The 13,365-nt window shown below is 49.4% G+C and overlaps 1 protein-coding gene across 1 annotated transcript; it reads right to left on the reverse strand.

Annotated features, from left to right (window-relative positions):
* Positions 1-234: 234 nt before the first annotated feature.
* On the reverse strand, positions 235-3,166 carry ADRA2A (adrenoceptor alpha 2A). The gene has a single exon (XM_066354771.1). It carries the CDS (start codon positions 3,025-3,027, stop codon positions 1,639-1,641), a length of 1,389 nt encoding a protein of 462 aa, XP_066210868.1. The 5' UTR covers positions 3,028-3,166; the 3' UTR covers positions 235-1,638.
* Between the last annotated feature and the right edge of the window lie 10,199 nt (positions 3,167-13,365).

Below are 13,365 nucleotides of genomic sequence, written 5' to 3' on the forward strand. Positions count from 1 at the left end.
TTGGAGAAAAAAATTAATGAAGCAAAACTTATAATGGGCTCATCATAGCAACCAGCACATAAGAAACACTTGGTAAATGGCAGCTGTTACTCTTTGCTCTTGTAAAGGTATTTTATAATGTACATGTAATACATATATATATATATATACATATATATGTATATATATATATATATATAATTTCAGGTGTTCCCCAGTGCCTTAAAACTTTTGGAAACTCAGATAACAGACAAGACCATTTAATTCATATTTATTTCACATTTGATCTGTAAACTTTTTATTTTAAAAAAATCCACTGTCATTAGCAACATGTGCTGACATTAATTTTTCTTTAGTAAAATAAGAGTGCAGGCCTTAAAGAGTCTCTGTCTGAAACATGTAGAAACTCGATGTAAACACGAGGTCTCCGCCCTCCTCCGTTGACTTTGGGAATTCATCGGTGACGTGATCTCAAGCAGAAAAACAGAGGGGGGAAAAGGACAACACTTTGATACCTAAGAGCTCTTGGGGCAGGAATGGTACAGTTTGGCAGGCCCATTTGTCTTTTCAAACTGTTTACCTTCGGCAAATTGTATTAGGTTAGCCTCTTCCACATAATTTACACTTCTCTGTGTCTAAAATCAGCAGCTGAAAGATTTCCCCACAGTCAGCACTTTGGGAGACAGAAGGGCACATGTACACACAAAATAGACACATACATATTCTTCAAGCAGTGTCCCCGGAGAAAAGGAAGGAGGGGATACCAGAAAGAGGAGGTTTTAAAATGAGTTACTGGGGCGAGGGTGCATCAGGAAGGGGATCATGGCTTTATACACGGGGCTAATGCCAGGCAGACAGGCTCATTTCTTCTGTCTTGGTCCATCATTGCAATATTTACATAGGAAAAGGCCATTATGCTGTTAGGCACAGGGGAAAATATGGACAAATCTCTTTGCTCTCAGGACATCTCAAAGCAGATCCAAAGGGACAGTCACCAGTTGCTGGTGAAAAGGACATAGAGGGAAGTAATGAGACTAGAAGAGGGCTTGCTTGCATTGCAGAGGGACTTGGCCTGTACCAGACACCAAGTGTCTATCTCCAGGGCATTTCCAACAGCTAGGGTTCCGACAACAAAAGCCAAGCGACATTAGGGACCCCCCCACCACCACCCCGCATGTGCTATCAAAAATAGTGTATATTTACAGTGGGGGATGGGACGGTGGGCTGGGCTGCCCTGAGCTTTGTTTAAAAACAGAGTTTGGTGGGAGGTCAGAGCAAATAGGGCCGGGTAACCCCTGCCGTTAACCCTTTGTGAGCCATGCCGTCTGGGGCTCAGAGATTGCTCTGAACTGCTCTGGACTCAGGGGAGGTGAAAACACCTTTAGGAAACAATACTGATTAGAGGCGGCCCAAGAACCCTGGAAGATCGCTCGGAGTGCGGAGCGGCCATAACAACAATTGGGGGGCGTGTGGCCCTCCCAGCCAGTATCTTTCCGTGGTAGGGAAGGGCAGAAGGGGGCCGCAGAGCAATCCTGGGGCCAGGAAACGCGGAGTGTGCAGGCGCCGGGTGTCAGCGTGCTGGGACTGCGGGGACGCGCCCCTCGACCCCGGCTGTCCGCGGCAGCGCCGTCCGTTCGCTGGGGGGCGCGGGCTCCGCGCTCACACGATCCGCTTCCTGTCCCCGCGGCAGAGGATCTTCTTGAAGGCGCGGCGGAAGTCGTGGTTGAAGATGGTGTAGATGACCGGGTTCAGCGAGCTGTTGCAGTAGCCGAACCAGAAGAAGAACTTGAAGAGCGTGGGCGGCACGGAGCAGCCGACGGCCGAGAGCGTGTAGGTGAAGAAGAAGGGGAACCAGCACACCACGAACACGCCGATGACGACGGCCAGCACGAACGTGAAGCGCTTCTCGCGGTTCTGCCGCCCGCGCCAGCGCGACGCCTTGGCTCCCCCGCCGCGCTCCTCCCCGGGCCCGGCTGCCGGCACCCTGGGCCCCGGCGCCCCCTGCCCGCGTCGCGGCAGGCTGTCCCCGGGCTTCGCCTGGCTCTCCCGGGCCTTCCCTTTGGCCCGGGGGCCGCGCTCGGACCTGCGGGTCCCTGGGGGCCCCTCCGCGTGCTCCGACGACGAGCTCTCCTCCAAGTCCAGGGCTTCGGTGTCGCGCGGCCCAGCCGGTGTGGACTCCCCGGGCGCACCGTTAAGCTGGACGGGCAGCGGCTCGGCCTCAGCGCCCCCGGGGCCCACGCCGCGCTCGGGGCCCAGGCCGTTGGGCCTGCGCTCGGTGCCCCCGGGGGGCGCGGCGTCCGGGCCCCGGCGGCTGGGCGGCACGCGGGTGCGGCGCTTGGCGATCTGGTAGATGCGCACGTAGACCAGGATCATGATGAGGCAGGGCGCGAAGAAGGAGCCGATGCACGACGAGATGACATACCACTTCTGGTCGTTGATCTCGCAGCGCGGCTCGGCCTGCTGCTGGTCGCCGCCGCCCTTCTTCTCGATGGAGATGAGCGGCGGGAAGGAGATGACGGCGGAGATGACCCACACGGTGACGATGATGGCCTTGATGCGGCGCGGCGTGCGCTTCAGGTTGTACTCGATGGCCTGCGTGATGGACCAGTAGCGATCCAAGCTGATGGCGCACAGGTGCACGATGGACGAGGTGCAGAAGAGCACGTCGAGCGCCAGGTAGATCTCGCACCACGCCTTGCCGAAGTACCAGTAGCCCATGACTTCGTTGGCCAGCGAGAAAGGGATGACAAGCGTGGCCACCAGGATGTCTGCCGAGGCCAGCGACACCAGGAACAGGTTCTGGGGCGCCTTGAGCGCGCGGCTCGTGAACACGGCAATGATGACCAGCACGTTGCCGAACACAGTGAGCAGCATGAGCAAGCCGGCCAGACACACGAGCGTCAGGGTCACCTGCAGAGAGTAGGGGGTGGCCCGGGCGCCGCCCCCCGGTGCCTCGGTCCCGTTCCAGCTCGCGTTGCCCGCGTCTGGCTGCAGGGAGCCCATGGGCGCGAAGCTGCCCTCGGCCAGTGGCTGCTCCTGGCGGAACATGAACGCGGGTGCCCGCTCGCCTGGGCCTGCTGCCAGCTGCCTTCCGGCCCAGAGCCCGTGAGTCCTCCTCTTCCTCCCGCGCCCCGCTCGCCCCGCGGCGCCTCACATGGGGAGGGGGCCGCGGGGAGGTCGCGCCGGAGCTGGGGGGCCGCTAGCGACCCATGGACCCGGCTCCCGCGAACGGCTCCCTGTCCGCGCTTCGCCGCTCAGGGTGGGCGCCTTCTGGTTCCCAGCTCCTAAACACAGCCAAGTTTTATTTCTAAGCAGCGGGAGAGTGTAGGTCGAGCCGATGGGAAAGAGATTTATTCTTCAAAAATCGAGAACAGAAATCACCGCTGGCCTGATGACTTGGAAGGATAACAGGAAATTAAAAATACATGTCTATGTCTATATCTTGACTCTTGAGCCCAAGCCTGAGCGAAAGCAAGAGATCTTACCGTGTGTGGGGACCGCCCCCACCTGGGAAGGCAGCCGAGGGGTGTTGATGCGGGCTTGGGGTCCTGTGTCTGTCTCCTTACATCCCCGAAGCGATTACCGGCTCTCCTGCTTCCCCTAGACGCGGCGGGGCCGGCGGGGCCAGGGCTGGGTCCGGGGTGCAGACTCTGCTTGCTGCCTCTCGGAGCGCCGCAGGACTTCCAAAGTTACGTGCCCTGCTGGGGCTGGGGTGCAGCGCGCGGAGCTCGGGGGCGGAGGCGCCGGCGTGGTGAGAGGTGTGGGGGCCGCATGAAGGCGCCCCCGGCCTCAGGCGAGCCTGGACTGGTGAACGATCGGCCCTCCAGGAGCCACGGTCTAGGGTCTCTTGGGCGTCGGCCTGGCGCGCCGCGGGTGCTGAGCGCGACCCGAGCGGCCGGGTCCGAGGGCAGCGCGAGTTAAGGCAGGAGCACCTGGCTGGGAGGGAGAAGGCGCTGGGGGTGGCCCGGCGGCGGCGCGCCGGCTGCTGGGCGTCTGCACCGAAGCCGGAGCTGCTGCTGCTCCGCCGCACTCACGGTGGACTGGTTTTATAGCCCCGGGATCAAGCCGGCGTTGCCGAGCAGCCAGCGTCAGCCCCCACGTGGGAAGCCGACCCTCCCCCGCCCCTTGCACCGCCCCTCCACGGGTCCAGCGCCCGCGCCCCGCGCCGTGTCCAGGGGAGCACTGCCTCCGTAGCGGGACTTGTCCTTTAGAGAGGCGGGTACCGTGAACGAGGGATTTAAAGAGCGTGCCCGAGAGTGGGGAGCGGACCCCACTGTGAATTAGCAGAGCAGCTACGGGCCAACCCAACCCAGCAGAAAAAGCAGCGGACACCCAGCAGTGTCCCCATCGAGTTGTGCCCGGGGAGGAAAGGGGTTGGGGACCCCCAACCTGAATCCGGAAAAGCAACCACCGGTACGGGTCACATCCGAAGCAGTCCCGCCCTAGGCGCGGCCCTCAACCGTAAGTGCTCCTGGCGGCCGGAGCGAGTGGAGTCCTGGTGAGAAAGGAAGGCACAGATTCGCATCGACCCCCTGGGGCGGAATGGGAAGTGCCTCCCGCGGAGCAGCCCCGGCCAGAGTTTAGAGTTGCGCTTGAGGGCGGGTGACCACGCATCGTCGCAACTGACGAGCTGTCTGCGGGACGCGAGAGGCCAGGGGCCCGGACCGCGCCCCCTTAGACCCCTTAGACTGCGGTGGGGAGGGGTCCTGGAGGCGGAAGCCTCGCTCAGTGGCAGAACGAGGGCGCACTGACACCTGCTGGCCGCTCGTCGTCACCGCTGGGAAGCTATCCGCCAGCACCAGGCGCCTTCTCCGGCCCCTGCAATCCTTTGCCTAAAGCTTCTTCTCCTATCTCAGCACAAGTTTGGGTTCAAGCTCCAGAAAGTAGGACCCAGATTTTATATTGCACCGTCGTGTTGCAGAAACCTTTCATGTCTACCCGCAGCGGGAGCGGGGGTTTGTCTGATAAAGCCACATCAGGAAGGGGCTCCGCAGGCATTAAGCACCCAGGACTGGCACAACCCACCCTTCCAGCAGATCCAACAGGTCTGGACCCCGCCTCGCTGGATGGCCAGCTCTGGCCCGCCTCCGGGAACCATTGTTCTGTTGAGGCAGGAAAGCTAGACCCCCACCCAAACCCCAGTTGAGAGGCACACACACCATCTTTTAGGAAGGGGAGGGGGCTGGCCGAGGGAAGAGATTTTCCGTGTTCTCTCAGATAAGAATGACTTGGAGTGGGGTGAATGGCTTGTTTTTCTCTGCATGCTCGATGTCCTATAATAGATTTTAACAGTTGCTAGAGTACCAGCTTGTACTGTGCTATCTGCACTTTTCAAATAAGCAGCAGGCCGTTTAAGGGTAAAGCCCAAGAGGATAGGAACTGTCAGCAGAAAAGAGATTAGACCTAAAGACAAGCGATCTTATTTAGGGACCCTCTATACCAAATATGTAGTCGCCCGTGCTGCAAGTTCCAAGGGTTGAACAGATCACCTCTGCCCAGCAGGATGCAGGCTCAGGGCTGGCCGGGGGCTGAGAACTAATTCAAGACCTTGAGCATCACCTTCAACCGGAGCTGATGATACAGTTATTAATACTGCTGCTCTTGATGTAGATAAGCACAAAGTCTAGCTAAGGACTTTCAAAGTACTGCACAGCTGTCTCCTTCGACTGCAGTACCTTTATCTCCCAGTCTTTGCTCCAGGGCAATGAACTCCTCTTCCTGTCTTAATTCGGAGGAGTCTGTCTAATCCCCTCTTCTGGATAAAGAAGGCTGAAAAGGCAGTATTTGCTCCCTCTGCTGAGTCCATCATTTCCCATCTTCTACTGGGGTCTCAGCTGAGTCTTTTGTCAGGGGAAGACACTTTACACTAGGCTCCGCTGGAAACGTGGTTACACTCATCTTTGCACAGCAACCAGGAGCCCCAAACATCAGGTATGAAAGCCCGTGGCAGTCTGGGGTTCACCTGCCGTCCACAGAGAGTAGGGAGGCCCATCTCTGCACCAGCTCCTAGCACAGTGTTCTCCTTCCTCTCTCATTTCAGAAGCAAAAGGGAAAATGAAAAGACACACCACGGTGCTTTCCTCTCTTGAAATCTCTGCTACTAGCCTGCGTATGACACCTCCTGTCACATTTTCTAAATGCTACCCAAACAGCTGGTTGGTTTCTTAACTCCTGACTTTGGAGTCTTTTCTCCTAAAATGGAAACAGACTTTTCAACAAGCAAGGCCAATACACAACTATTAATAATGATGATGGCTGCCTTGTGTTGAGGACCGAGTATGCACCATGTCCAGGGCTACATAGAGAGTCCCAGATGTGCAGAGTTCTTCCTCTTCACCAATGGCTCTGCCTCCTTAGCTGGACACATGGGGTCAGTATCTCAGCGCTTGGAAAAGCTACTGGACACCATTACTTTTGCTAGAAGATGCAGTGCAATGTAGCCAAGTGAGGTAGCATTGATCAGAGACACATCCTCCAAGACAGTAATTCTTTACCAGGCCTGCATGTTGGCATTGCCTGGAAAGGTAAGATATACTCACCAATGCTCTGCTAGGGTAATTATGAATTCTCAAGTCCGATGCATCATAGTGGGACGCAGTTTGTGTGTTTTAACAAAGCTCTTTGGCAGATGCTAACACAAACACTGCTTAAGACTCACTGCTATAAGCAATAAACGTCAGTGGGGGCCAGGAAGGAGGGAGGGAGTTCAGATGACCTGAGGACTTTTATCAAGCTGAACTGAGCTATGAAGAATGGGCACCAGATTGAGAACCACTGTCCTAGCTGACGATAGGACAGCTAGGAAGGTGTCATAGCCTTCCAGGGATCTGGGCAGAATGAACAGTTGACAACCACTGTAAATACAGAGGTAGGCTTTCATGGCCTGAGGAAGAGTCAGCTCTGGGCACACAAATAGAGGTTCATTATTAGGTCTACTATTAATAAAAATAAATACTATGTATTAGCACTGACTCCCTGTCAGGCACAATGCTGAGCGGTTTATGTACCAGATATTTTGTTATTCCCCGAACAACCCTCATATGTAGCTGATATCACCTGCGTTTGCAGATGGGGAAAACAAGGCTCTGAGACCATGCAGATTGATTGCCCAGCTAAGACGCAGCAGGGTCAGACCTGGACCCCACGTTTCCTGATTATAAGCCCAACAAGAGGTCTAACTCCCTGTCTGTGGATATGTGCCCTCTGCCACACACCAGGGGACCTGCAGGAGGCTCATCAGGAATGAGAGCTGGGACCTTGTCCACCCCACCCATTTGTGGCTACTAGGGCAGGACAGTGTAAGGCAAGATGTGTTCTTTCCTTCCACATCTGATGCCCGCTGCTTAGAGAAAGCATCAGACACAACATCCCCCCAGTGGGCGACCTGCTGGAGAGTGGGACTGCGGCTTCCCCTTGGTGGGAGGGGCCACTCCCTCTCAGGGCTGCACAGATGGGTTTCTTCCATAGCGTGGGGGGACCCTGATTGAACTAGCCTACCTGGTCATGTGTATGAAGGCCTAGTAAAGGAAAAAGGCTGTCCTGCCCAACTTTGTATTCCCTGAGTATCCTTCAAACAGAACTACTAAAAAATCACATTTCTAGAAACTATCCCTTGGAGACTCGTAGAACTTAGGCATTTACTTGTATTTTTAACAGATACCTAAGTAATTCAATCAATACAAAATGTAAGATGTACTGGCAGAGATACTTGACAAATGTTTGCATGATGAACAAATGAAAGACTTAATGAATGAATAAATACTTACAATTAATGTACCCAAGAGGAAGAGTTCTAGGAGAGGGTGGCTGAGATGGTTGCACTTCATTACAAAATTAGGTTTTAGCTGAGGAACCTTAACTAGCTTGGAGATATAGGTATAGGATTCTCTCATTCTTTATTCCTCTCTGTATCTACCTATCTCCTTATCTATCTATCTATCTATTGTCTATATCTATTATATACTATCTATTATATACATACTTTTAAAGGAACACATAAGTAGTGAGAGATACTCTATAACTATCAGACAATTTACCCACAAGTGAAAGCTGCTTAAGTGAAATAATGTTTGATCTGGTATTACATCTGCAATTAAAGTGTTAGGCAAAATGACACTAAAATACAGCCTGACTTCTTCATCTAAAGGGAGTGAGGACTGGGTAGAGGTGGTATTAATAGCTTTCTTTTTTTTCTTTTTTTTTTTTTTTTTTTTTGAAGACATGACTAAGAAAAACCTATGTGCCCTGTTAGCTTGGACTTCTAGGCTGTGATATAACCCTCACACACAGTCGCTGGGACACACACCCACACACACAGGCCATACTTAAACACACTCTCACCCATCTAAACACGATGAGCAGGTGCAGAACACAATGTTCCCGCTGCTGTCCATGCCGTGAGCACAGCTGGAACCACACATCTGTCAAATCACTGTATTGCTGACACAGAGGCGGGGCAGTCACTAGGAAAAAATCTATTGCTTCCTTTGAGCTGTTATTTAATTCCTCCACTTTCCTGTACCTGTGCGGTGCCCTCGGGAATCACACGATGACTGAAGGTAAATGAAAGCCAAAAGAAAAGCCTGGACTCCGAGAGGGTTGCTGTAGGGCAGGGGTCCCCAAACTTTTACACAGGGGGCCATTCACTGTCCCTCAGACCATTGGAGGGCCGGACTATAAAATAAACTATGAACAAATCCCTATGCACACTGCACATATCTTATTTTAAATTAAAAAAACAAAACAGGAACAAATACAATATTTAAAATAAAGAACAAGTAAATTTAAATCAACAAACTGACCAATATTTCAATGGGAACTATGCTCCTCTCACTGACCACCAATGAAAGAGGTGCCCTTCCAGAAGTGCAGCGGGGGCCGGATAAATGGCCTCAGGGGGCCGCATGTGGCCCGTGGGCCGACCCCTGCTGTAGGGACTGCCTTACTTAGCACCATCCCTGTTTCTCACCACTGACTGCAGGACCAATCCTGCTGTACTCACAAAAACAAGCGAGAAGTCCTGCCACGCCCTCGTCAAAGAGGTTCTAAAGTGCCAGCCACCTCGCCCCAGCTGGAAGATAAAGCAGGTGTGTTCTATCTCTGCAGGGGCCTCTGGCCAAGACCAGGAACACCACAGTCTATGCCAGGATCCTCACTGCCTTCGGGATGCCAACGAAGGTTGGGCTCCTCTCTGGCTCTTTGCTGCTGCCCAACCCTGCAGATGTGTTTGTGTTTCCACTGACATGTGACTGTCAAGGGGAGGGCCGAGCACACACACCAATCTTACCATCACCTCCTGCAGTCCTCCAGGTGGGTCCTCACAAATAAGTGTCCCTCCTCCCAAATCCAGGCGAATTATCTTGCCTGCTGTGTCCAGAAGCATAAAGAAAAGCAAAGCTTGAAACAGTCATGGTGAGTGATGGCTATTTGTTCTCAGGCAAAAAAGGTGAACCAGACCCACTGGCCCTCGGGTGTAAAGGACATCATTGTCCCCAACATCAGTAACTCTTAAACTAACATCCCATTAATCTAATTAGGTAAGGTGAATCACCCTTCACATTTATGCGAAGAAGCCAAGGAGACATGGTGCCTGAAATACACACACAATTTAAGAGGTGGTCTGGCTATCACTGCTCCCTGGAAATGATTGTTTTCCATTCTCCTCAGTTAATGACAATAGCACAGCTATTCCTTCCTAAAGGGAGCCCTGCCTGGGAGGCGTTCAAGTAATTAGGAGCCTGGGCTTTTGAATAAAATAAGCCTGGGTTCTGGTCCTGTTTCTGTCACTTAAGAACTGAATTAACTAACTTAGTGGACCTCAATTTCCTCATATGGAAATGGGGAAAATACTTGTACACACCTTATGCATACCCTTAAAGATTAGATGTGTAAATATGTGGGAAAGACATAACACAGTGTTTGATATTTAATAGGAGCTCATTGCACATTAGGAACACTTAATGTATTTGGCCACACTTTTTTTTTTTTTTTCAGAGACAGAGAGAGGGATAGATAGGGACAGACAGACAGGAACGGAGAGAGATGAGAAGCATCAATCATTAGTTTTTCGTTGCGACACCTTAGTTGTTCATTGATTGCTTTCTCATATGTGCCTTGACCAGGGGGCTACAGCAGACCAAGTGACCCCTTGCTCGAGCCAGCGACCTTGGGTCCAAGCTGATGGAGCTTTGCTCAAACCAGATGAGCCCGCATTCAAGCTGGCGACCTTGGAGTCTCGAATCTGGGTCCTCCGTATCCCAGTCCGACGCTCTATCCACTGCGCCACCGCCTGGTCAGGCCACACTTTCTTTATATAGTTTAATTTTCCTTAGACATGCAAAGAGATCCTGAGATAGCCCTCTAAAAGTTTGATAGCTAATTAATAAATTAGCATGAGAAATAAGAAATCAAAACAAAATGAAAGTGGTAAAATATTACTTTAATAGGTTTTAATAGGTACTTTTGTGTATGTGTGACCAGCAAAGGAGGGGGTAGAAGTCAAGGGTTTTTGAACCATTCACAGAATGTAATTACTTATATTATTAGCTACCAAACAAGAGGCACAAACATCAATGAAGTTCAGAGAACCAAGACAACTGAATAAGAGAAGCCTCCCAACAGGGTCATTAGTACTACAACTTGAGAGATAAAAGCTGGGAATTGCTTTCTTTGGGCACTTTAAAGGCAGGGCTTATGTCTATCTGTTGATTTTGAGTCAGATGTGGACCAGACGGTGGGGGGGGGGGGAGGGGGGTGCAGAAAGAGCCAAGAGAAAGAAGAGAGTCACAGAATCTTAAAGCTGATGGGACTTGAGATAAATAGAGTGAATAGGATGATGCTGTTCTGGGATGCTTTCTTTCGCAACAGAAAGCCCAACTAAACCTGGCTAAAATAGAACAGAAAATGGATTCATTCACGTAAATGACCTTCAGTTCAAGCCAGGGGCCGAGCTGGCTTTGGGCAAGGTTGATGTGGCGGCTTAATGCTCTCACTGAGAACCTGGTTTCTTTTCATCTCTCTTTACCATGGAGAAAAGAAAGAGGATTAAACAAATGTGCAGTGAATGGCAGATATGAGGAACCATTTGTCCTCCAATGTGCACATGAGAAAGAAGCTGGCTTGCTTCTTCCCGGCACTCCAATATTCATACTGTATTGCTATGAAACTAAGATGTTTTTGGTCCTCCGATTCCGTAAGACTCCAGAGCCCAGAAAACTACTTCTTTTCACTTCAACCTATTTGAGGTTTCTCTTCTGTGCAAACGGAATGTTTGACCAGAATGAAAGTAAGGGCTTTAATTTCACAAAAATTATTTATTCATCATCTACAATGAACCAGACTTAGTGCTAGACACTGGTGCTAATTATCACTAACAAGACTTCCCACTGACTGGGAAGTCTCTGAGAGGAGTCTTTCACATTGACCTTACATATATTCAAAAGTTTTAAATGAAAAAACCAAGCCTTTTAAAAAGCAACAGATATTTCCAGTGAAAATACTATTCCCAGTTGGGCACTAAAGCATTCCTTTGTCTAAACATGTAGAAATAAAAGAGAAAATTTAAAAGACATATCCATTCCCAGTGTCAGACAAAGATTAAGCCTGATACAGCCTCTCTCTCTCACTGATTACAACTGAAACATCTGGAAAATATACAAAAAGTAACTGCTTAAATAGTAAACAGTGGCAGGTTTCCAGTTTAATTCCATTGTGGTCTAAGAACAAATTTGTATGATATCTATACTTTTAAATTTGTGTAGGTGTGTTTCAAGACCAAGAATGTGGCCTGTTTTAGTGATTGTTCCCTGTGAGTTCTAGAAGAATATGTAATCTGCTGTTGGATGAAGTCGTCTATAGATGTCAATTAGATCCAGTTGATTTATGGTGCTGTTGTGTTCAATTATGTTCTTACTGATTTTCTGACTGCTGGATCTGTCCCTTACAGATGGAGGGGATATTGACCTTTCCAATTATAATAGTGGAGTGATCTCCCTATAGTCAGTTCTATCAGTTTTTGCTTCCCATATTTTTATGCTCTTTTGTTAGGCATCTACCGATTAAGAATTATGTCTTCTAGCTCAGATAAGGGCCTAATATCCAAAATATACAAAGAACTCATAAAACTCAACAACAAACAAACAAACAATCCAATAAAAAAATGGGAAGAGGATATGAATAGACACTTCTCCCAGGAAGAAATACAAATGGCCAACAGATATATGAAAAGATGCTCATCTTCTTTAGCTATTAGAGAAATGCAAATCAAAACGGCAATGAGATACCACCTCACACCTGTTCGATTAGCTGTTATTAGCAAGTCAGGTAACAGCAAATGTTGGAGAGGCTGTGGAGAAAAAGGAACCTTCATACACTGTTGGTGGGAATGTAAAGTAGTACAACCATTATGGAAGAAAGTATGGTGGTTCCTCAAAAAACTGAAAATAGAACTACCTTATGACCCAGCAATCCCTCTACTGGGTATATATCCCAAAAACTCAGAAACATTGATACGTAAAGACACATGCAGCCCCATGTTTATTGCAGCATTGTTCACAGTGGCCAGGACATGGAAACAACCAAAAAGCCCATCAATAGATGACTGGATAAAGAAGATGTGGCACATATACACTATGGAATACTACTCAGCCATAAGAAATGATGACATCGGAACATTTACAGCAAAATGGTGGGATCTTGATAACATGATACGAAGCGAAATAAGTAAATCAGAAAAAAACAGGAACTGTATTATTCCATACGTAGGTGGGACATAATAGTGAAACTAAGAGACATTTATAAGAGTGTGGTGGTTACGGGGGGGAGGGGGGAATGGGAGAGGGATAAGGGGGTGGGGAGGGGCACAAAGAAAACAAGATAGAAGGTGACAGAGGACAATCTGACTTTGGGTGGTGGGTATGCAACATAATTGAACGACAAGATAACCTGGACTTGTTATCTTTGAATATATGTATCCTGATTTATTGATGTCACCCCATTAAAAAAATAAAATTATATAAAAAAAAAAAAAAAAAGAATTATGTCTTCTTAGAGAAGTTACCTCTTTAAAATTTTGTGATGCCCTTTTATCTGATAGTTTTCCTTGCTCTGAAGTTTGCTTTATCTTAAATAGTACTCTCACTTTTATTAGTTTTAGCATGATATATCTTACTCCATCCATTTGCTTTTACTCTATGTGTCTTTATATTTAATGTGAGTTTCTTCTAGGCAACATATGGCCTTGTTTGTTTTATCTACTGTGACAATCTTTTTTAATTGGTGTATTTAGACTATTCATACATAAAGTGATCATTAAAATAGTTGGATTAGTATCTAGCTTCCATAAATTTTGAGTTTTTTTGTCTTCCATACTTTGCCTTCTGTGTTTTA

This window comes from Saccopteryx leptura, chromosome 13 (assembly GCF_036850995.1).
Source record: "Saccopteryx leptura isolate mSacLep1 chromosome 13, mSacLep1_pri_phased_curated, whole genome shotgun sequence".
NCBI lineage: Eukaryota > Metazoa > Chordata > Mammalia > Chiroptera > Emballonuridae > Saccopteryx > Saccopteryx leptura.